Source organism: Gobio gobio (genome assembly GCF_949357685.1).
Source record: "Gobio gobio genome assembly, chromosome: 6".
Classification (NCBI taxonomy): Eukaryota; Metazoa; Chordata; class Actinopteri; order Cypriniformes; family Gobionidae; genus Gobio; species Gobio gobio.
The window spans coordinates 52,631,693-52,655,863 of record NC_137102.1 but is presented as its reverse complement, the minus strand read 5'-3'; the positions used below and the strand labels follow the sequence as shown (position 1 = coordinate 52,655,863).

The 24,171-nt window shown below is 38.0% G+C and overlaps 1 protein-coding gene across 2 annotated transcripts; it reads left to right on the top strand.

Annotated features, from left to right (window-relative positions):
• The first annotated feature begins 1,372 nt into the window (after positions 1 to 1,372).
• Positions 1,373 to 23,951, top strand: cdc34b (cell division cycle 34 homolog b). 2 transcript variants are annotated; one of them, XM_079819965.1, is made up of 6 exons: positions 3,015 to 3,350; positions 7,261 to 7,515; positions 10,812 to 10,898; positions 15,999 to 16,096; positions 18,231 to 18,365; positions 22,424 to 23,951. In XM_079819965.1, exons 2-6 carry the CDS (start codon positions 7,468 to 7,470, stop codon positions 22,641 to 22,643), a joined length of 588 nt encoding a protein of 195 aa, XP_079676091.1. In that variant the 5' UTR covers positions 3,015 to 3,350; positions 7,261 to 7,467; the 3' UTR covers positions 22,644 to 23,951. The 2 variants fall into 2 exon arrangements, with proteins under 2 accessions (XP_079676090.1, XP_079676091.1); XM_079819964.1 differs by lacking the exons at positions 3,015 to 3,350; positions 7,261 to 7,515 and adding an exon at positions 1,373 to 2,099.
• Positions 23,952 to 24,171: the final 220 nt, after the last annotated feature.

Below are 24,171 nucleotides of genomic sequence, written 5' to 3'. Positions count from 1 at the left end.
ATATATATACAGTATATATATATATATAATTAGTAAATATAAGTATATAAGTAGCCTACTAGAATGTATTGAAAATATATTTATATTAATATAATAATATCTTTAAAAAAATACATATAAAATGATGTGTGTTTTACTCTATAAGAAAGCATCCTACAATACAGTCCACAGATCATGTTACTGACAAATGTACTGTGATTTGTACTAAAGGTTGGCCTATAAAATTCCTAAATGTCAAAGCACAACTGTAAACATGAATGTCAGGGACTAACAGATGGTCCTTTGCAAACATCCAGTGAGTTCCTGATGCAATGCTGTCCTGTATCAGATAACCCACAGCATATCAGAAGTAGAGACGTCGGAGAGAAGGTTACTTCAGGGTCTCCAACACGAAGAGAAACATAATTGTAATGACGATTGATTTAATGTGCCTTATGCACTTCAGGTGAGATTCAGACATCATTTGATATGTTGTTATTTCCCTTTTTGGCATGTACCGTGCCTGTATGACTACAGACATCATAGCTGATCCTGGGTGACTTTTTTTGTTACTGCCTTAGCCTTACAATCTCTGGACTCATTGATTGATTACATAAAAGAGATTAATAATGAACGGAGTGTAGATGTAATCAAAATAAGAGAGTCTGTTAACTGGATTAGATATTCTTGAATATTCACTGCATGGTTCACTGAAGCCAAAAGAACAGTATAAGTACAAAAAATATATTTGATATATTTAATGAAAGTAATTCTGTAAGTAGTCCCACTTATTCCTTAGTTTTAGGATGTTTTGACTATGGAATATTTTATTCATTATATTGTCTAATGTGATTGTGTACACAAAGACATACAGATTTAAACTATGATATAAACATCAGTTTCACATCTTTTTTATTTGTAAATGTAGTCTACTGTAGAGTTAAAGTGCTAACACAGCATTGGATTTCTTATATGTTGATATAGTTCAGATCTAATCATGTTAAGCCTTGTTTTGATTTCAGATATTGATTTGACGAGATCTGCATGCCTTTGTTTAGGATAAATGGATGATATGGGGGATTATTTGTTTTGTTTATTTGAGCATGTTGTGTACTTGTGCTCAATACATTTTGCTGGGCAATAGAAGGATAAAAAGAAGTTGTGTAGTTGTGTGACAACTAGCCCCACTCTCCCATACAGAAAAAGAAAATAAACATAGTCTACATATTATAACATAAGAAATAACACAAACAATTAAATCATTAGTTCATTATTTAGTTCGACTAACCATTCGAGTTAGTATTAGTCAAATAATTGGAACGTTGTCTGTGAATGTAGGTCTGTTGACAGTGTAATGTGAGCCGTCAGAACTACTAGACCCACAATGCACCGCGACCCCATTGGAATTGAGGAAAGACGCATCCAGGACATCGACTCATAACTCGCCACTCTCCTACACATTTACTAGTTCACGGCAATTTTTGCTTCTCGACGGACCAGCTTGCCACAGAATTCAAGCGCAGACTTTCTTTTTGTACGTCCAGACATCTGAATTTACTTCTATTTCACGAAAACCTCCCTTTAGTGAAGATTAGTGTTGAGTCGAAGTGGATTTTCACAGCTAGCCTTCAGCTACGAAAAAAAACAACAAACCCGGAGAGCGATTTGTTATTTTTTGGATAGACAAAACTCCACACATAAACAACCAAACAACCTTTTTTACTTTCATGGACGACGAAAAACACACTTATAATGCTTTATAGCTAATAACACATTTTATTTGATCGAAAACACTCTCTTTTTTTGAGGACATTGTCATTTCCTCGCTAAGCTAGCAACTCCAGACAAAGAAAGAAAAGCAGCTTTCATCGCCTCATCACATCTTGTCAACTTTTCGCCCTTTTTGAGTCCAGTTGTGCCGAAATCAAGCAGAGATGGCCCATCAGAGCAGTGCTCAGGTCGCCAGCTCACAGAAAGCTTTAATGCTGGAGATGAAGTCTCTACAGGAGGAACCAGTGGAGGGTTTCAAGATCACTTTAGTGGATGAAGCGGATCTCTACAACTGGGAAGTGGCGATTTTCGGACCCCCAAACACTCACTATGAAGGGGGGTATTTCAAGGTAAGGGCTGAGGTTGGGTTTTAGGGTGTCAATATTCGTTATTTTTAGGAACAGATGGCTATGGTCTAAATTTAGACCTGGAACCAGCTCTGGATAACTGCCTCTCTTTATGTGTGTCCCCCGTGTCTGTTTTCTTTTGACATATTTAGATATAATGGAGGGTTTTGATTGATTTAAAGCCTGGTTATGGTCTCACGTCTTGTGTTTTCCATCAGATGTCGGTTTGATGAGATTCTGGGGTCTTTGTTTGAGATAATAGGGCTCATTTGTTTGGTTTCTTTGTTCCTCATTGACTCATTGTGATTCTGATAGATGGAGGGTGAGATGATTTACATGACTTTGTACAAACATGATTAATATTACAATTAAATGTTCTTTATCATAACAGTATTGCTATTTTAAGTTTGCAAGCCCATTACTGATTCGAAGGATTTAATTTACCAGCTATTATAAAAATATTTTTTTTGTTTTTGTGATCCAATTCTGCTGAATGCAAGCACACATCAAAACTGATTGTTCAGACTTTAAAAATGTCATATTCATGACCTTCCAAAGACTTAATAGGCACCCACTTATCATTAGTCGTTGACATCACGTTTGACCTGTATTGTGTCTTTTGTGGCACCACAAGTTATTCTTGTTATTATGATAATTATAAAAATAGAGTAATGACCGCAAGGGATCATTGTATGTATGGAGGTCTCACCTCATTCCACCAGAGCAGATAAACCTGTTCCTTCACACCAGCCTGAATGCTTTATAATTAATGACTTTAATAATGTCAGAAGCTTTATTGAATTATTCAGCTTCATGCGAGTTCCTCTCTGGATTGTAAAGGACGGCTGTGTAGCGATTTGAAGTAGGTCAATGACTTTTCGTGTCTTTGTTTACTCACACACGTACAGTGGGTTTGGCAGATACAGTGGCGTCACTGTTCACTGGTGTGTCAGGACATGAGCTTGTTGTTGAAACTAAACTCTCCAGTCTGGCAAAGCCCGAAGGCATGGTACTCAAAGCCGCAACTGCTCCCAGCTTGAGGATAAATCAGAGTGTATTTGCATGACAGAGACTTGCTTCTCTTTGTTTGATAGGGGAATTTTTTTTTGCACCGTTTGCCTGTTCACAGGAACAACAATGTTAAAGCTCTCTTGAGTATTCTTCTGGCACATTGTCAAGATCTCGTAGTCAGCCAAGAACGTGCAACCGGTCGTGCCTAATTTGTCTGGAATAGTTACATGCTTTCTTTGAAAGGTCAGTTCACCCAGAAATGAATATTATGTCATGTATTCACTCTCGTGTTGTTCCAGTCAGTTCAACTGACGTTCTTCTTTGGAAGGTAAAAGGGAAGTGCTGACAAATGCTGTTGAGCAACCCAAAAAGCACCATAGGAGTCATCCACATGACTTTGGCAAGTTTAGGATACATTTTTTATGATGCATTAAATTGATCAAAAGTGACAGAAAAGATTTATATTTAAAATACATTCTTTTAGCTTTCTAAATTAAGCACAACGGTTTTCAACATTGATTTCTTTAGCAGCAAATCATCATGTGACACTGAAGACTGGAGTAATGATGCTGAAAATTCGGCTTTGCATCACAGGAAAAAGTTACATTTTAAAATATATTCAAATTGAAAACAACAATTTCACAATTTAACACAATATAAATGCAGCCCTGTTGAGCATAATCTGTCAAAAACATTTAAAAAATCTTACCAACCCCAAATTTTGAACTTTATATGTGCTGTATTTAAAACCATATAATTGCTTTGTGAGAGGAATGGAAAAAAATTGAAGTAGTTTTTCACTAACTGTCCCTCTCATTCTGTTATGCATTAGAGATGTCACAAGTACCGGTACTACGGTACCAAGTCGGTACTGAAATTTTGAAAATGTGACGATTACCAGCATTTCCTGAGTATATTCAGTACCCACAAATAGGCAGCTGACTGTAGACGATATATACTAGTATTGTATGTGAATATTAAACCGCAAAAGACTATTTAAATGTTAATCCTTCATGTTCTGCATGTCTCCATTTGCCACACACACACGCGCGCACATATCATAAATAATAAACTCATTGAATTGAATGTAATATTTTTATCAAATGGTTAAATAAAATAGTAAAATAGTTCCAATAGATTTTGCTGTGGTACCGAAATTGGTACCAAGAACTGTACAATTTTGATGGTATTGGTACCGACTACTGGAATTTTGGTATCATGATAACATCCCTATTATGCATATAATATTGCCGTTTGGCATCATTGGTGTCAAACCTGTCGTTATGTATCTTCACTTACCGTTTTTGAATATAAGCAGCAAATGGAGTTTGAGTGTATAGTGGAGACGAGCATTTTCAGTGGATGAAGACTTCAATTTTATTCAATTTCTCACAAAAAAGCTATCACATGGCTTTGGTGACTATAAAGCCATATGGGCTGTCAACTAGAGCTGGGTAAAAAATATTGATTTCTTGAATTTTCTTGATTGATTTTAATCGATTCTCATTTTTACGAACTCGATTCTTAAATCCCAAATCGGTATTTGTCGAGCATAATCTTTCAAAAACATAGGGCTGTAATCTCCCAGTCGATTAGTCGATACGTTCTGGCTCAACCAAAATTCAGATTGGTCGATTTTTTGCCGCGTTCATTTCATTAGTTTTGCTGCGTTCATTTAATCAGTTTTGCCGCGCCGCATTCATTTGATCAGGTGGAAAGCACTAATTGCTAATGGGGGTGTTTTGAGAGCACCCCTGTTTCACAGGTAACAGTCTGTCTTCAGAACACCCCCATTGTTTTCACGTCTTTTGGATTAGCCCAGCCAACTGGCGAAGAGAAGTCTCTCGCGGGTCCTTTGTTTTTCATTCCCCGCTGGCTCAAACGCACACCAATAGCGGTAAACTTGAGGAACGCCCATCAAAATATACATGAGGGGAAGCATCACAACACCGCGCTATAAGTGGATCTGTACTGTCAGTTTTGCCGCATTCATTTCATCAGTTTTGCCGAGCCACGTTCATTTCATTAGTTTTGCTGCGTTCATTCATTTCATCAGTTTTGCCGTGCCGCGTTCATTTGATCAGGTGGAAAGCACTAATTGCTAATGGGGGTGTTTTCCAAAGGTAACAGTCTGTCTTCAGAACACCCCCATTGTTTTCACTTCTTTTGGATTAGCCCAACCCACTGGAGAAGAGAGACAGATTGAAGAAGGCTAGTTTTCTTGTATATTATTTATTTAATTGTGAGCGTTTTTTCTGCTCTTGATCTGGCTTGTTTAATAAATATTCATTTTTTATTAAAGTGGACGTGCCTTTTGTGTTTAAGAGTAAAAGCTTTAAGTTAATAGTCTATTTGTGTCTACGCCGCGAAGCTGAGCTCAGCTCCTGTTCGAGCTGCACAGAGCGGCTGAAATGATACTGCTGTCAGTTATTATAATACATATGACAAAAACAATTGTCTAAATTATGTTGCATATTCCTCAAAAGTTCTTGTGATGATATCTAGTTGACAACACATAGTACTATATTTTCGGAAGTCATAGTCTATGATATTGTGCAGGTGCACTTGATGCGACGCAGTCAGAGCCGACAGACTCGTGTGTCAGACTCATTTCAGAGCAAAATAATCAGCTCAAAAACTATTTAATATACTGCAAATAGCCTACTAGTTTTTTATGTTTATTTATAATTAATTTAGGTAGACAACAAGGCTACCAAGTACTGCGCACAGTGCGCAGCTTATTCATTTAACGTTTTTTTTCCTAACGTAATTTTAGTCGATTTTAGTCGAAAATTTCAGGACTTCAGTCGACCAAGATTTTCTTTGGTTGATTACAGCCCTACAAAAACATAAAAAAAAATCTTACAACCCCAAATTTTGAACTTTATATGTGCTGTATTTCAAATCATATAGTTGCTTTGTGAGAGGAATGGAATAAAATTGAAGTAGTTTTTCACTACTGTCCACTAAAAACAAATCGGTATTTGTTTTTGAATTCTGTAATAAAATGGACGTAATTTTAAATCGGAGACTTTCTGGCGCTGTGGCATGAGAACGCTCGAGAAGCTGCGTATGAACTGCTCTTCTCTTCCGCATTAATACCAGTTACAACGCGAAATAAACATGAATGAGCATCTGAAAGTGTGTTAAAAGATATAGTACAACTTACTGAAATCCGTATCATGTCACATGGAAACGCTCAATCAGTGTTTTAAGCGTGGAAAGACATCAATAAAACTGCTTGTGAACAATGTCATGTAACATCACATTTACCATATCCAGTGTCCATAAATCCGTTAGTTCCGTAGTAATTCTAGAGAGGAGCATTTTGCTAAATATTGGCACCATATCACATATTCATTATAACCTTTAACGTTTTTCAATATTTAATGCATGTTTGAATAAATCTGGCAAGTTTATGACAGCCACCACCATTTAAATGTTTATATGTCAAAAAACGAATTGGAGTAGAAATATGATTATGTAATTGGAAAGTTAATATAACTTTATTATTATATATTCAATAGTAGGCTAATGTAGCCTATAGGCTACAACTGACTCCCATAGTTTACAGCATTACTTAAGAGATTTGTTTTCCTTGAGAAAATTTGCCATGTATTGTGTGTGTGTGTATATCCAAAATAGTAGATATTGAATTGAATCGAAATCGAATCAAATTGTGAAATTTGTGTCGATACCCAGCCCTACTAAAACAACTATGGTTTTTATGGTGTTATTGTCTACTTGTGGGGCTCAACAGCATCAGTTCCCATTTACTTGTTATTGTATGAGTAAGAACAGAGTGAACATTTAGGTTTAGACTTCTCCTTTTGTGTTCAATGGAAGAAAGTCATACGATTCTGGAATAACATAGAGGTGAGTAAATGACTGGTTGAACTGTTCCTTTTAATATAGTCGATTCAATGTAGTTGATTGCATATGTCAATATGTCCACTTTCAATAGTAGCAGCATAAAATGTTTCAAGGGCAGTTTTGCCACAAGATTTGAAAATAATTAGGTCTGTATTGAATTGAGATGGAGGGCATATCTCTTGCGTAACGAGTGTTTAACCTAGTTGTTTTCGTGCCAAAAAATGATTTGCCCCACTTCCTGGTTTTCCAGATCTCTGTCCATTTGTGTGTTTTCTCTCAGATTTCCCCCCCTGTCCATCTGCACTGTTCTCCTGCAATGTGATGCGTCTCCAATCCTATTAAGAGCAGCTGTCCTGGGCTCACCCTGAGACCGAATCCTCCAAAGCTGCTGTATATAAGAAATCTCTCTGTGGCGTACCAGCTGACGGCACTCTGATGTTGATCGTTTTGAACTTAGTGTTTGGCTGCATTGTCCAGCAGGACCGAAATGAGGTTTTTTGGAGTGAGGGAAATCTGCAGAATGGTTTTTAAAGTGGTAAATGTGTTAAATATAGCTGAGGGTACTACAGCCTTTGCAAGCTTTCACACTAGAGCTTTTGGTGTGGGTCCAAGTCCATTTAATGCCAGAGTTAGGTTGTTGTGTAAGCTAGTTTCCAGTACAGGTTGCAGTTGCAAGGGAGTGCAAAATGGTTCTGTCGAATAGTTTAGGAAAAAAATAGTATGTACACAATAATCATTTTAAATGATAATAAACATAAAATTAAATCAGCATTTTTGTGATATTTAGCCTGAGGGTGTTATTTTTTACCTTTTATAACATGATTTTTTTTCCCTAATCTTATTAAATATATCGTCGCTGCCCGATGAAACTCACGTATGTCCAGAACGGTTACTTTTCAGGAAGTGAAAAAAACACCGTATTTCAAAAGCAGTTGAATGTAGCGGTGTCATACTTGGTACGGCATCTTTACATGTAACCATATTCTTGCCAGTGTAATGATATAATCCACATTTGACCAAAATTGAGTTTAAATGGACATATGTGCATATTTTACAGTAACGGTGGTCGATACGCGTTCTTCAAATCATTACGTCCATCGTGATGGCTGACTGACATCACGATGGAGCGCCACCATCGTGATGCCACGACCCCCATTGCGAGTCTTGTTGTGAGTGCGAAGCACACTAAATCCTTTTCTATAGTTAAAAACTTTGCAGGGATTGCCCTGAAAATTAAATTGAGAATATAACTAATGCATATATTCTATTTTAAATACTGTAGTCTATGCCAGATATAGCCTACATTTTGAAATAATAAACGAGGCTCAAACATCCATTTCAAGCATGCATGTTTCTTTCAGCGCTTCCGTCAGTGAAACAACACACCACAGCCTGTTAAATATTTAAACAATTATCAGTAAATAATGGTAACCTAAAGAATATAAGAAAATTAAATATTATTAAAAAAAAAAATTTGTTCATTTCCCCTCAATGATGCGTCCCCTCCACTCTGCGCGAAATGAAACACGAACTGGATAGACACCTTCTCAAATATCTTCGTCTTCATATTTTTTCATGATCTTGCAAAGCAACACTTGTTGTAAAAGTTCTGAAGAGCATATTTTATCTTCCACAAGGTAAAGACATTTAAGCTATGTTTGATTATTCACTGCCAGAGAAAACGAAAGTAAAATGGCCTCTGTGTGTGAAATGCGCTATTCAAATAAACTTGACGCGCCTTACCAAGTCTAATAACAAGCACAAACTGTGTTAAATAAAATTAAGTAAAAAGGTAGCCTATTCGTCCTACAATGTTTTTCTACTTTCTCACAGTAAAGGACGTGAATGGGTATAATAGACTTAATTATAAACAAACGAAAGGAAGAAACGTTTATAATTCCCTGCGAAATGGGTGCGACGCGAGTGAAGATTTGAGAAAAGAAAAGAGATAAATGTCCATGTGGGATAAAATGGACTAATGTTAGGCCTATTGTTAAAATTCACGGAAATCGCAAAACAGAATAAAAAAGCTGACAAATCTTAAATTGGGCTCAGCCTACCGCTCTCATTTTTTTTTTATTTTGAGGGTTTTAAAAAATTTATTTCCTTTGTAAACAAAGCTTTGTGCTTCACTCTGTATTATTCACGTAAAACAGCATTACCATACAAAACTGACGAAATTATAGTTTTGAAGTAGAAAATGGTATTTATGTAAAGAGATATATTAAAATAAAAAGTGCACAACTCTTCTTAAGTTGAAGGAAGCTACTTTTTTCCCCTCACGTGTGCAACCTAGCGCGGATGAGTCATTATTTGGGTTAGAAAAATAACGAGATTATATAGTTTTTAAGTAGAAAATAATATTTATGTAAAGAGATGGTAAAATACAGATATAGTAAATTATATATTTGTATTAATAAAAAAAACGACGATATCATCGTCCATCACGATGTTTTACTGTAAACATCGTCAACTGCCAATTTAGGAGACATCGCCCAACCCTACACTGAGATTGTTTGAAATTTTTTTTGAAGAAATGTTGAAAAAAGGGTGATACTTTTAAACATGAATCTAAACAGTCAATAGGCTTTTCACACTTGAAATAGTTAACCCTGGGTCATTCTAAACCCTGGTTAAACTGAACCTTGGGTTATCTTTCTTCATGTTTCACACTGCACATAATTTACCTAGGGGAAAACAATTAATCCTGTGTAGTCATAAGATGACGTTTTACATTGTACATTCCTAAACGTTCTTATTTGCATATTTGCGGGGACGGTGTCATTGATTGGATGAAGGCAGCGCTCGACCTATTTACATAAAAGCTCTAGCATTGCACATCCTCGAATTTCCGACTATCGAGTTTATATTGTGTGGATACTATAGAGGTTAGAATGAAATGGTCTCTTATACACTCAAATTGTCGCGTTTTCTGTCAGCATTTGACATTTTTTCCTCTCAAACGCTGTTTATGTACAATGTGCAGTGTTTCTGTGACTGTCCAAAGCACACAAATATGAGTACACGATTGGTTGTCTGTTGCTAAATGTCTAGCTTTAACATTCTAACACTGCGTCATTTCACACTGTACAAGTTTGGCACCACAATTCGGGGTTAACACTCCAAAAGCGGTGCTAACCGCGCTCCGGAGCAGGGTTGTTATGACCCAGAGAAAAAGCGGTGCTAACCCTACTTCCAAATTACAAGTGTGAAACGTTCCTTTAGATAACCCGAGGTTAAACGGAGTGTGAAAAGCCCTAATGAGTGAGGTATTGAGTCATTCATTCAAACGGCTGATTCAATCAAGAATGAGGCAGTTGTTTATGAATGAGTTTAGTCGTTTTACTCTGTTGACAGCCATAGGTTTATTTTTTTAACATTACAATAATGAGAGGTTATTATTTTATAATTTTACTTTTTTCAAATTAGTTTTACAGTATATGTAGATCTTTAATGTATAAACTCATAGCTGTTGATTCATATTTTAGGAAGAGGGTCCCTCACAAGGGCATAGTCATTTTTTTTTTTTTTTTTTAAGTTGCTGTGGTTATTATGCGTGGTTGCTTATCTATAAATGAATTGCTTTCGGAAAGCAGGTCACGTTTTTCACATCTCTTGTGACACATCCGTTGCAGACAAATGGGAATACAGTGTGAAAGAGACCAGCGGGTGAGGGGTTTGGAATTGAACTTTGGTTCAGACCCAACAATTGAAACAAGTGTGAAAAGTGCCTTATTGGCAGCTGAGATCATAATCAATTTAGCCATAATACGTTATAAACAAATATGCATTGGCACAGAGTTTGTCCTGACATTTGGTTTTGTTTTGCAGGCTCGCATTAAGTTCCCGATCGATTACCCATACTCCCCACCCACATTCAGATTCCTCACCAAGATGTGGCACCCCAACATCTATGAGGTAAGAGGATTGTTTTAGCCCTCACACTGTGTACTCTGGCACGTAGCTTGTCCGTTGTGCTTCCTCATTTCCTTCTCAGTTAAGCCCTGGATTACTGCACCAGGTAAACACGAACCTTTGTATCTTGGCTATTGCCACCGAACAGTTAGGAACAGAGATGAAAAGCATCATGTTATTTGAACTCTTTATTAGGGGTAGGCGATATACCCTCAAAATTATATAACGATATTTCAAGAATATTTGCCATAATGATATTTATGACCATATAGAAAAAAATGGAACAATGTTTTATTGGTGATCTCAGCTGGTAGGCAGCAGCATTTATTTGTGCAAACAAAATGAAGGGCATTTTCCATCCTTTTCCAATGAGCTACTGTCGTTGATGACAGAATACCTAATTCGAAGTGTAACTGTATTGTCATAAGTTGGCAGCAGCAGCTTTATAGTCACACAGCACAAGTCAAATGGAAGCAAAGTAGCCTTGGTACAAGTTGGTAGTGTTTTCACTGGAAATCTTAAGTAAAAGTATAACACAACATTTTAGTTTAACAATAACTAAAGTAATTTATGCCATGTTCTAGTGCTGGGCGATATGACCAAAAATGTATATCATAGTATTTTTCTAAATTATACCGGTTTCGTGGTAAATGACACCCCCCCCCCATGCATGACAGGGTGTTATCCACATTGTCTACTGATTGAGATACTGCAGTAGATTGACTAGAATGCCCTATTTTACTGTCGTGACGAGTGAATATTGTAGAAAAATTCCACGCTAGAATTAATACAGGTTTGCAAAGCCCCACAAAATGATGCTGTACGGAGACGACAACCAATAAAACACAGACCTGCAACACACTCATTACAGACACATGAATATTAAATGACCACAGAGGGAAAAAAAAGGGCACTTTAAAGGGTTAGTTCCCCCAAAAATGAAAGTAATGTCATTTATTACTCATCCTCATGCCGTTCCACACCCGTAAGACCTTCGTTCATCTTCGGAACACAAATTAAGATTTTTGTTGAAATCCGATGGCTCATTGAGGCCTGCATAGCCAGCAATGACATTTCATCTATCAAGATCCATTAATGTACCAAAAACATATGTTAATCAGTTCATGTGAGTGCAGTGGTTCAATATTAATATTATAAAGCGACGAGAATATTTTTGGTGCCCCAAAAAAAACTAAATAACGCCTTGTATAGTGATGGCCGATTTCAAAACACTGCTTCAAGTTGTTATTTAGTTTTTTTGGCGCACCAAAATAATCTTGTCGCTTTATAATATTAATATTGAACCACTGCACTCACATGAACTAATTTAAATATGTTTTTAGTACATTAATGGATCTTGAGAGAGGAAATGTCATTGCTGGCTATGCAGGCCTCACTCAGCCATCGGATTTCAACAAAATTCTTTATTTGTGTTCCGAAGATGAACAGAGGTCTTACGGGTGTGGAACAGCATGAGGCTGAGTAATAAATGACATTATTTTCTATTTTATTATTACATTATTATTTTTTTATTTTTGGGTGAACTCACCCTTTAAGCATTGAAATAAGTCCATAAAAAAACTTAAGCAAGTTCGCTCCGGTCCAAATCTGATATGATCGGTGAGCGTTGTTAATCTCATCGCGGCGCTCCGCGCAGAAACCGCTCTCATGTGCATGCTCCATGTTGTTTGAATTCTCCGCTGTTATCATAGGCTGAATCCGAAATCGCCCCCTAAACCCTCATTCACTATTCCCTACATTATCCACTAATATAGTTTACTTGAAGGAGGACTGTACACTCGTTATTTCGGTGCAATGTGGGATTGAATGAGTGCATGCAATAACGTCCACTATGCTTTCAGACACCACTACAAATGGCTGTCCCCTCAAATAATGCCCTATTTGAGGGTATAGGGGGGATTTCGGATTCAGCCATAGGATGTAATCCGATCTCAGCGGTGTCCTCCTCACTACAGTGCAACAGTAAAACATGACCCCTCTCAAACAGTGTTGCGCTGTGCCATGTTACGAACGTTGTTTGGAACAAATACCGGTATTGCGGTATCATCAAAATTCATATCATAACAAAAATAAACACTAGTATTTGGTATGAACCGGCATATCGCCCAGCACTACCATGGTCTGTCTGAATATTCGATTCTGATTGGTTGGAAGGTGTGCAATAAAATCCTTTAATGCACAGGTATTTTCAAGTCAGTTGAATCACCGTTCTATATTAATGCGCTGTTTTCATTGAAGCACACACACACACACACACACGCGCGCGTCATTTGCATTCAGAGCGCGGAGGTGGCAATGCGCATTCAGGAGCACAGAAACTTATCAACTCCGCCCTCAACTTTTAGCATTAAAACAGCTAAGCTACTGGATCACTACATTATATTTCTCAGCAACAATGGGGTTACATCCCTATTTTTAAGTATTAAACACACATCTTCGTTGTTAAGAGAGACGCTGAACAGACGCAGTTACGATTCTCTCTTTCTCAAATATTGCGCTGCAAACATCAATAACAGCTTTAAGTTTTCAATGTTTTGTCAGTTGTCAAGAGGTCTGACATGCTGCTCTTACAGGTGTTGTTGTGTGCGCTAGAGAACGTAAATGCACCATACGTCATTGCGTCGCTATATCATTGATATCGCGATATGACACTTTTTTTATCATGTAATAATGTATGCCGGTGTTATCGTGGATGGTATGATATGGCACACCCCTACTCTTTATACAATTAAATATAAATGGGTGCAATGTGTTAAATGGGAAAATAAGGTAAGCACATTATTTGAAATCTTAAAAAGGAGGAAGAACTGTGACTCTCACCAGCAAGCACCAACATGTGTGGTTCACCGAGCTGCAGTTCTGACCTGTTTGTGCCTTTTAGGTTTGAAATTATAAGCATAACAATAGCAAAAGCCAATTTACAGATCTGTCAATATTTCCTTACCCTTCTGCGTCAATCTTGCATCACATTTTAATTGATGCTGTGATCAGTGTAAGTCTGTAAGTAAGTGGTACTATTATATTTGACACACGTTTCTCATACCAAAAGATGCGTGGTACAGGGCTCCAGACTGCGTCTCATGAATGACCTGAATGACAGTGCAGTTTCTTTTGGTTTGCCAATTCAGGGGCGGGTTGCTTGAATGGTGTGTTCAATATTATTCTTAATGAAAAACACAACAAAACGGTATAATGACAAACTCCCTTAAATGGCCGCTTTTACATTTTGCTTTGAAACCAAATCTTCTGCAATCATCTTGTCAGTCAGCTCTTCACTCTCGTGATGAATGAGATCTGACTCCTGCTGCTTTTTTGTTCTGCGACTCTCGTTTGGCTCACGCTGCGCATTCAGTTTTTAATTGTAGTTAATTTTTACTATATCAAAACGACGGTGCCCCAGTGGGCAAGTGATGTAACCGGTGTTATGCCTGAACACTAACACCGACTATCGCCGCAAGCCTAATATTACCCGTTATTGTCAATCGTAATGAATCTACTGTGAAATATAGGACCTTGTTACTGGGACGTAACAGACCTGTGTGTTTTGTATCACCAGCGAAGTGTCAGTTCTTGGAGCATATAAGCCCTGCCCGCGTGAGGCGTGCCGCTGAGAATCTCGAGATTCCTGCCTTTATTAGAGAGAAGAATATGTTCAGCCCCCTCCCTCCGAAGCTTCGAATATCCGGTGTTGATTACAACCGAAGCTTCGAAGCTCAAAAAATGGTCCAGCCCTAATATTGTGACATATAAATATTTTTCTGACAACACTAAAAGGTATATTTCATGTGTATGGATACTGAAATATCTGAAACGATACAATACTCCTTTTCAACAGTATTGATACCAGCCGCGCTCTCCTCTCCGACCGACAGCGAGTTGACACGCACCCGCCTCCTCTCATTCAGTCCGATTAACCCTCTGAACACGGACAGCGTCTTAGTGTTGGTGTGACTGGTCTGAATTTCGCGCTGGATTGCACATCTACTCATTCCCACAGATTCCGCGCTCACATCTGAAGCGCGCACACGCATACCGTAATAAAGTCGCCTCTGACATACAAGTGCAAAAATGAGCCCCTTTTTCCAGCTTATTAATGGTCAAATACACTCAAAAAATGTCTCAATGCCCATATTGGTGAGTATTAACATAAACACAGTCGTAAACAGTTCAGGAAGAATGTGTAGCAGGATCCAGGCGTGCGTCAGGTCTTAAAGGGACAGCAGTTATTTATTATTCAAACTACAAAAAGACAAACGATCACTTGCTGCTCTTGACTGATTAACTTGTGTAACTCTAATGGATTCATCTGTATTACATTTTTTACAATAAAGATTATCCAATGTTATTTTAAATTTGATTACTATGTTTTGTTTTTAAATTCAGTTTCTTACCTGAATACTGTTAGACCTACAGTCTAATTTATTTGTGCTATTGTTTGTAATTTGGTTATTTGTTCTTATTTTATTACTGTTTATTTGTCTTTTTAAATTCAATTTGAAATCAAGCTTCCTTGTGCTTTATGTAAGCTATTGCAACAAAATTAGCTAGCAAATATTTGTGAGATAATTGTAATGGTAATTGAGCAACGTTTATATATGAGGAAAAAGCTTAAAAGCTTTATCATATAAAGTGATCTCTTCTGAAGAAATTTTTAATTGCCTAGACTTTCAATAGACGGACAAAAAACTAAATTATATTAAAAATATCTGTTTGACAGTATATAAGCGTTTTTTCCCCCGTGGTATCGATACTTTTTTTAGGTATCGTATCGAAGTTTGAAATTCCAGTATCGTAACAACACTAATGTGATATAAAATTACTTATTGTGGTCATATCGCCTACCCCATGCACCGGTTTATTTACTTGTATTGGATATTTATGCAACGCACGCACAACGCTTTTCAGAGTTCTGCAGAGACCGTCCTTCAGTTCTCACAGGCCGTTTCTCCTTATCTCCCTTTCACACGTCTCACTCTGACTCTGAGTTCTCACAGCAGTGGTGTGGAGGCGAGGGGTTCACTGACATGCTTGTTTTGCATCATGATCGTGTGATTTATTGAATCTCTGCGTGTGCTTTCACAGAACGGGGATGTGTGCATCTCCATTCTGCATCCTCCAGTAGACGATCCACAGAGCGGAGAGCTTCCCTCAGAGAGGTGGAACCCCACACAGAATGTCAGGTACGGAGCAATCTCTAACAGCCAGACCTGTTTCATTCTCAGCATCAAGTCTGGTCCATTTTGCAGCTTATTCTGGCCTTTTTCCACAGAGAAATTTTTTGTTTTTTTTTAACATGAATTCCCCTTCAGGGGTCTACAGGCTAGATCTTCAGCAGTAGCTGTCACGAAGAGTGATCATGTGTTTTCCCCACTAACAGAATTATAGGAAGAGTGACCAGGCTGGTTTTGTGTTCATGAGTTTCCTGTTGCTTGCCTTAAGGAAAGCATTCTCAGAGGAGATTCAGTGTATTTGTGCGTTTCCTCCCTCGAGTCTGATCTCTGTTGTAGTTAGTCTGGTGTCTTGTTTCACTGGGCTTTGTGCTTCGGTGGAAAAGCTAGTGTCTTCCAGGAAGCTCATGTTAATAATTTGTGTTGTTGAAGAACACCTGTCGCTGTACACAGAGAGATGGGCATATTTTGACCCCACACTGAACGTTGCATGGTTTACATTGTCAAATCCTAGTGTTCCCCTGCTCAGGTGTAGCTTGTTGTTTTTAGTGACTTATTATTATATTGTTTGAGTATAAAACTAATTTGAAAATCTGATACTGTGTGTCACAATAGGTCTGTGTATTGAAGTCTTCAGTGCAAACAAATACTCCTGCCATTTAATCTATGTATTGTTTCTTTGTTCTTCATGTGTTTCTTGTTTCATGTTTTTCAAAGAACTTGCTTTGTTGTTGCAACAACCACAACTTTTTGTATAATTGTCATATTTTTCATGTTTCATGTTTTTTATATCGGTATCTGTAAGTAAATCTAGATTTTTGACATAGTGTTGATTTGAGGCCCTGTCCACACGAACACAGGTATTTTCAAAACCGCATCTTTTTCTATGAGGTTTGGCCGTTTGTCCACACGTAAACGCAGTTTCCGGAAACTGAAACCAAACTTTTTTGAAAAATCCTGCCAGGGTTAACATTTTTTTTAGAAACTCAGTTTTCAGTGGTGTCGTGTGGACGGTGAAACCGGAGATTTTGGCTTGTTGCATCAGAACCGGAAACGGCAATAACCTTTTTCCAGGCTTCTGATTGGCCAACATGGCTTTACGGTTATGGTTATGTTGCCACCTGTTGATTTGTATGTACTTTTTTTCATGGGGTCATGTTTTTTCAGATCATGTCTTTTCGATTGGAAATGACAAAAATATATGTATTAAATATCGTCAAAATTTGGGAAAATTTCAAGATATACATTTTTGTATTGCCCAGTCATATTTATAACTAATGTGTATTTATTTTTTCCCACTTGTTAATTACACCACATGAATATATGAATTAATTTAGCATCATAGAACTAGTAAAGAACAATAAGAACTAGAGAAATAGAACTAGTAGGGGTAGAACTAGAACTAGTAGGGGTCATGCGGGTCAGTGTAATGTCAGGGCATGTGCAAAATTGTGGTTTGTGCAATACAGTCGATGCTTTCCTGTTTTCTATATGTCCTTTGTTGTCCACTCTTGTTGTTATTGTTTGTTTTAACATGAGGTGATCACTGTTCTTGTCCTTGTGTATATAGTCTTGTTTATAGTGTATCTGTATGTATTTATTAACTTGTGTGTAACACCAACCTGCGGGGGTCTGCAGATGGAAATTAGCCTAAGGCTATAATCTGACATTTACATTTGCGAAAATGTTCATAAATATGTATTGTCCCTTTTATTTTTTTCAAATAAAAAAAATAAATAAAAAAAAGTAAATAATACTAATAATTAAAATAATATTTTTAATAACATCAATAATTATAGTAATATTTACTGTTGTTATGATTATCATTAATGCTATTATAATTGTTACATTTATTTTGGCCTACATCTAATTGCTAACTTTAAAACGCTTTGCTCATTTGACAATGAATGTCTATGCGAGTGATTATTCAAAATAAGTTACTTTCCCAGTGAACACTGTTGTTTTTTTATTACCAACTTGGTAACTGAAGTTACTCTGTATTCCTACGGCCAATGTGAGGTCACCGGAGTAGCTGTAAGCAATACATAAAGACAACTTCAGGAGAATGCAGCACAAAGAAACTCTGGGACAGATGAGCTTAAAGGCAATGACATTATAACATTGAGTTTCTGTGTGTGTGTTTCAGAACTATACTGCTGAGCGTCATCTCTCTACTGAACGAACCCAACACGTTTTCTCCGGCCAACGTGGACGCCTCTGTCATGTACCGCAAATGGAGAGACAGCAAAGGAAAAGACCGGGAATACGCAGAGATCATTAGGTAATGCAGAAATGCTGAATATGGTCCCTTTAAGAGATCAGCTGTGTTTTAATGTGGATTTGTTTCATGCTTTTTACATTTTGATGGCTCTGTCAGAAGACGTAGTGCTTAACAACACTTTAGCTAATGGAAACCCCTTTTATAAAGATTTTGATTTATTTTCTGGATCAGCGGTGCCCTCCTGTGGTTGAATGAGTCACTGAAACACGAGTGACTGTTTATCTCCTTGGCAATCTCTCTATTGCATGTTGCAATTCATGTTTTCAGCCATCTGAGTTGGAACATTTGACTTGCATCAGATTTCATCCTTCAGGACATCAGTTGTTTATTTCTCTGCCTTGGCTTCTTACAACCTCAGGGCAACAAATCAAACGGAGAACTAATATGACATAAAATGTCAACATGTCCCACTGCCTAAGACAGATGAGTCTTAATGTAATAGAAACAGAAGCTACATGGTTAATATTTCAGCTGTATAAAAATGACGCTAAAAAGAACACAAAGCAATGTCTGTGGCGTGCTGTCGATTCCCACAAACCACAATATCAAATGTGAAACCGAATGGAATACGTAAACTATATTGCCAAAAGTTTTGGGACGCCTGCCTTTACATGCACATGAACTTTAATGACATGCCATTCCTAGGGTTTAATATAGAGTTGGCCCACCCTTTGCAGCTATAACAGCTTCAACTCTTCTGGGAAGGCTTTCCACAAGGTTTAGGAGTGTGTTTCACTGATGTTGGACGAGAAGGCCTGGCTCGCAGTCTCTGCTCTAATTCATCCCAAAGATGTTCTATCGGGTTGAGGTCAGGACTCTGTGCAGGCCAGTCAAGTTCCTCCACACCAAACTCGCTCCTCCATGTCTTTATGGAGCCTGCTTTGTGCACTGGTGCACAGTCATGTTAGAACAGGAAGGGGCCATCCCCACTCTTTTCCCACAAAGTTGGGAGCATGAAATTGTCCAAAATATCTTGGCATTAAGAGTTCCTTTCACTGGAACTAAGGGGCCAAGCCCAACCCCTAACCCCCCCATAATCCCCCTCCACCAAACTTTACACATGGCACAATGCAGTCAGGCAAGTACCATTCTCCTGGCGATGGACAAACCCAGACTTGTCCATTGGATTGCCAGACAGAGAAGTGTAATTTGTTGCTCTTGGTGTTGTAAGGCTTGGATGCAGCTGCTCGGCCACGGAAACCCATTCCATGAAGCTCTCTGCTAGGGTTGGGTACCGTTCACATTTTAACTGGTATCGGTACCTGAAATTTGGTACCGGTACTTTTTTTCGGTACTTTTGGGATGTTTACATAAAAATTGTAAAGAACCTGTAAGTCATTTATAGAAGTGTTATTGACATTATGCCAGAGCTGCCCTGGTCGCTGTCTGCCATTGTCTGTGATGTTTGATTACTGTAATATTTACTAGTAAATAGTAGGCTACTTAATTTAATTAATAAAAACAACCATATTATTATTTTTTCTTTTTAATTTCATTTCTATGAAAAGATTTCCCACAGATTATGTGTTGTGTATTTTCTGGTATAATCAAATGAAGACATAAATTAAATTAATCTTTTCATTTTATTAAACTTTTTTTGTCAAACAAAGCTGCACAACTGAGATTTATATGGTTAAAACATGAAGAAAAATCGCAATTTATTATAATAATAAAAAAAATAGTTTTGATAATTTATTATTATTAAATTAGTGTTAGTATTATTATTACATTGAGACGTATCTAAATTCTACTGTACAACAGTGATGTATTTGTCAAGTTAGCCAAACTTTTATTTTGACGGGTTGCCGTGAATTTGAGTTTCTGTGTTTATGAAATGACGGTAGTTTTTCTCAATTGAAACGGTAAAATGCTCATAAAGTGACTCAGTGGCTCTGGAGATGACGTTCGTGCGTTCATGTCCTCATATGAGACGGCAGAGATGGAAACATGCGACCGTCACGCACGGTTCTGAATGAGAGTTTGTGAGGTAAACCCATAGACTGTAAACCACCGTCTACGCATTCATTCGCACAGAGACACGCAGGATTCGTATTTAAATGGTCTTTTTGCGTTTTAATATTCACAGTAGTGCTGGGCGGTATACCGGTTCATACCGAATACCGGTATTTATTTATTTTATGATATGAATTTTGATGATACCGCTATACCGGTATATGTCGTTTAAACAACGTTCGGAACGTGGCGCAGCGCGTCATTGTTTGAGAGGGGACCCATTTCATTGAAACACTGTAGTAAGGAGCAGTCAGAGCACAGTTGAGATCGCATTAACAGCATAGCCTATGGCTGAATCCTATACTCTCATTCATGATTCCCTGTTATCACTTTATTTGAAGGAGTGAATGAAAACGTGCATGAAGTCTGACAGGCAATGTGTGTACATCGGCTGTACACTCGTTATTGCGGCTGTACACTCATAAAGAATGAGTGCACTCAATAACGTCCACTAGGGTTTCGGACACCACTAAAAAGTGCTGTCCCCTCCAAATAATGCTATATTTGAGGTTATGGGGGGCGATTTCGGATTCAGCCCTTGATTATAGTGGAGAATTCAAACTACATGTGGCGCGCGAGAGAGAGCGGTTTCTGCGCGGAGCGCCACTATGGGATTAACAACGCTCACCACATGGATCATATAGCACTGATATAGACCGGAGCGAGCGCGTTTACATATTTCATAAACTCTAGTGCTCTAGACATGAACCAGAAGCGTGAATGCGCGCATATTTCATCACGTCTTTTTAAAATGAAATGTATGCAGTATGCACTGATTACACTGATACAACCGTATGTCTGATCACGAACGCGCTGACACGATGGATTATTCTGCTACACAAAAGACAATGATGTAAATTAATAAATAAACTGACAATTCAAAGAAGAATGGGCAAAAAAGTAACTGCTTTATTCTTTCTGTGTTAAACTGATGTGTGTCATTCGTTCATAGAGTGCTCTTAAATGTATTGCAAATATCCGCGTTTTTCTTCGTTTGGCAGTTTGTTGTTATATAGGGTTAGATTTTTTAAATGTTTAAGGTGCCCTCAACTCAACTTTTAATATTCGTCTGTAAGTATGACTCTGAGTGTGTTGCAAGTCTGTGTTTTATTGGTTGCTGTCTCTCCACAGCATCATTTTGTGAGGCTTGGTAAACCAGGCCTATTAACTCTAGTGTGGAATTTTTCTACAATAGTCACTCATCATGACAGTAAAACAGGTATTCTAGTGAATCTCCTGCAGTATTTCCTCTCTTAATCAGTAGAAAATGTGATTAACACCCGGTCATGCATAGGGGAAAAAATACTGTCATATACTGTGAAACCGATATAATTTAGAAAAATACCGTGATATACATTTTTGGTCATACCGCCCAGCACTAATTCACAGACACTGGTCTATATCACAATATGCATTCTCAGGTACTGAAATTGGTACCGATTTATTTAATGTGAATCGGTACTCTGTTGTACAGACGTAATTCGGTCGGTGCCCTTAAAAGTACAGAGTTTGGTACCCAACCCTAATCTTAACACACTGTTCTTGAGCTAATCTGAAGACCTAATGACGTTTGGAGGTCTGTAGCTATTGACTGCAGAAAGTTGGCGACTTGTGCGTGTGCCTCAGCATGCGCTGACCCCGCTCTGATTGTTCCCAATTGCTTCCTCCCTGTTATAATACCACTAACAGTTGACACTGGAATATTTAGTAGTGAGAAAATTTCACAAATGGACTTATTGCACAGGTGGCAACCTATCACGATACCACGCTTGAATTCACTGAGATCCTGAGAGCGATCCATTCTTTCACAAATGTTTGTAGAAGCGTCTGCAAGCCCAGGTGCTTGATTTTATACACCTGTGGCCATGGAAGTGATTGGAACACCTGAATTCAATGATTTGGAGGGGTGTCCCGATACTTTTGGCAATATAGTGCATTTATGGTAATGTACTCACAATTGAAGTCCAGCCTGAAGGGTTAAAAGCACAAAAGTGATGCCAAATATTCCTTCAAATCCATTTATGAGGTGTTTGTGTCTGTTACAGAAAACAAGTTCTGGCCACTAAAGCCGAGGCAGAACGGGACGGAGTGAAAGTTCCCACCACCCTGGCAGAGTACTGCGTGCGCACACGCGCCCCCGCACTGGACGAGGGGTCCGACCTGTTATACGATGATTACTATGATGACGAGGACTTGGAGGACGAGGATGACGATGACGAGGACTGTTGCTATGATGAGGACGACTCAGGAAACGAGGAATCATGACAACATTCCCATTCCCACCTTCATCCTTGTCTTCATCAGCATCACCCCGAAAGTTGAAGCGTCAAGGCATGCGCTCTGCATTTACACTCACTCAGATGGCCATTTTTGTTTCCTTAATTAAAGGACTAAAATTAGATTTGTTTTTGTTTTTCAATAAGCGTTCTGTTGTTTTCCCTCCGTGTCATAACTGTGCTGGCCTTCAGGCTTTTCTCCAAGCTACTCTTTAATTATTTATTTGCTTTGCGCTTTCAGACAGCTCTGTGAAAGTTCCTTCAAAAAGTACAAAAAAACAACCCCCGAGCGTGACTGAATTAAGGTTCGAGTGAGTGATTTATTTGAATGAGGCTTTGTGCTGAAGAATGCTTCACTGTTCTTTTGGATTTCTTAGAGCTGATCACTTTGATCACCCACGCTCACTTTTTTTTGGCCTTCAAGCACATCTGAGCAATAAAACGCTACGAGTTTGGGGTCAAGGTTTGAGTTTTCTGCTTTTTATTCCCCCTCCATTTGAGTAGAAATTACATTGAGACGTCCTAAGCAACAACAACAAAAAGGATGATTTATATTAAAGTGTTTTGCAATGTCAAAATCGAAACATTGCTAAAGAAATGATGGCCTAAATTCTACAATGTGCTTAAATTCCACACATTATTTAACTTCTAGTGTCACTTTAAATTATTGAAATCATGTATTTCTTCATTCCAAGATATAGGAGCTTATCAGAAAATCAATGTAATCGGGTAGGTTGGCGAGTGGATGTTGTGTTTTCCGTTGAGCTGAGTTTTTTTTTAAGCAATGCTGATATTCCTGTGTTGTCCTCTTAAGTGAAACTTATTTAATCAGTTGTGGGGGTTTTGTTAGTTTTTTTCGGCATGGTTTTATTTGGGATATAGGGTGACTCTTGGACTATTGGAGGATTTTTTTTTGTTGTTGTGCCGTTTCTTTTGCATTATCGTTCCGTGCAACGATGTCACGTCCTGTGTTGTGATGTCAAGATTGGAACTTTCCTTTATGGTGCCTGGAGGCTGGTGAGTGCTGGCGTCCATCCCACTGATTTGAGTTTGAGCTCATACCGACTGACTCTCAGGATCAGCCAATCTGGAAAAAGGAAAATCCTACCAACAACAAAATATTTTTTTCACACCTGCAAGTCATCCATTTTTTTAAAATATTGTTTTGAGGACAATTTACAACCGTATCCCAAGAGGCTGAGATGCACATGAGGAGCTGATTTGTCATTTTATTGACCTTTATGTATTTTTACGATTTGTTGGCCTATTTAAAACTGAATAAAGATCTTTATTAGAATATTTTTTGTGTTTATTGTTCCTAACTACGGTTATGTCTTGTGACGTATACACTTTATTTGATATTGATTTCTTAATTTCTCCGTTGTCTGTGCAGATCCCGGACGAGCCCCCTAATTGTTACGCTTTTATGCTGCGTTCACACCAAATGCGAATAGAGCGTCAAAAACGCGCCTACCGCGTCTAGTTGGATGGTTGAACATTTTGACTCCATTCATTAC

What these genes read in the sequence shown, in the direction of transcription:
- cdc34b (XM_079819964.1), top strand. Translation starts at nt 1,914, where the DNA reads ATGGCCCATCAGAGCAGTGCTCAGGTCGCCAGCTCACAGAAAGCTTTA. An exon ending in GGCACCCCAACATCTATGAG is followed by an intron (nt 10,899 to 15,998) that starts GTAAGAGGATTG and finishes GTGCTTTCACAG; the next exon opens with AACGGGGATGTGTGCATCTC. An exon ending in GAATACGCAGAGATCATTAG is followed by an intron (nt 18,366 to 22,423) that starts GTAATGCAGAAA and finishes TGTCTGTTACAG; the next exon opens with AAAACAAGTTCTGGCCACTA.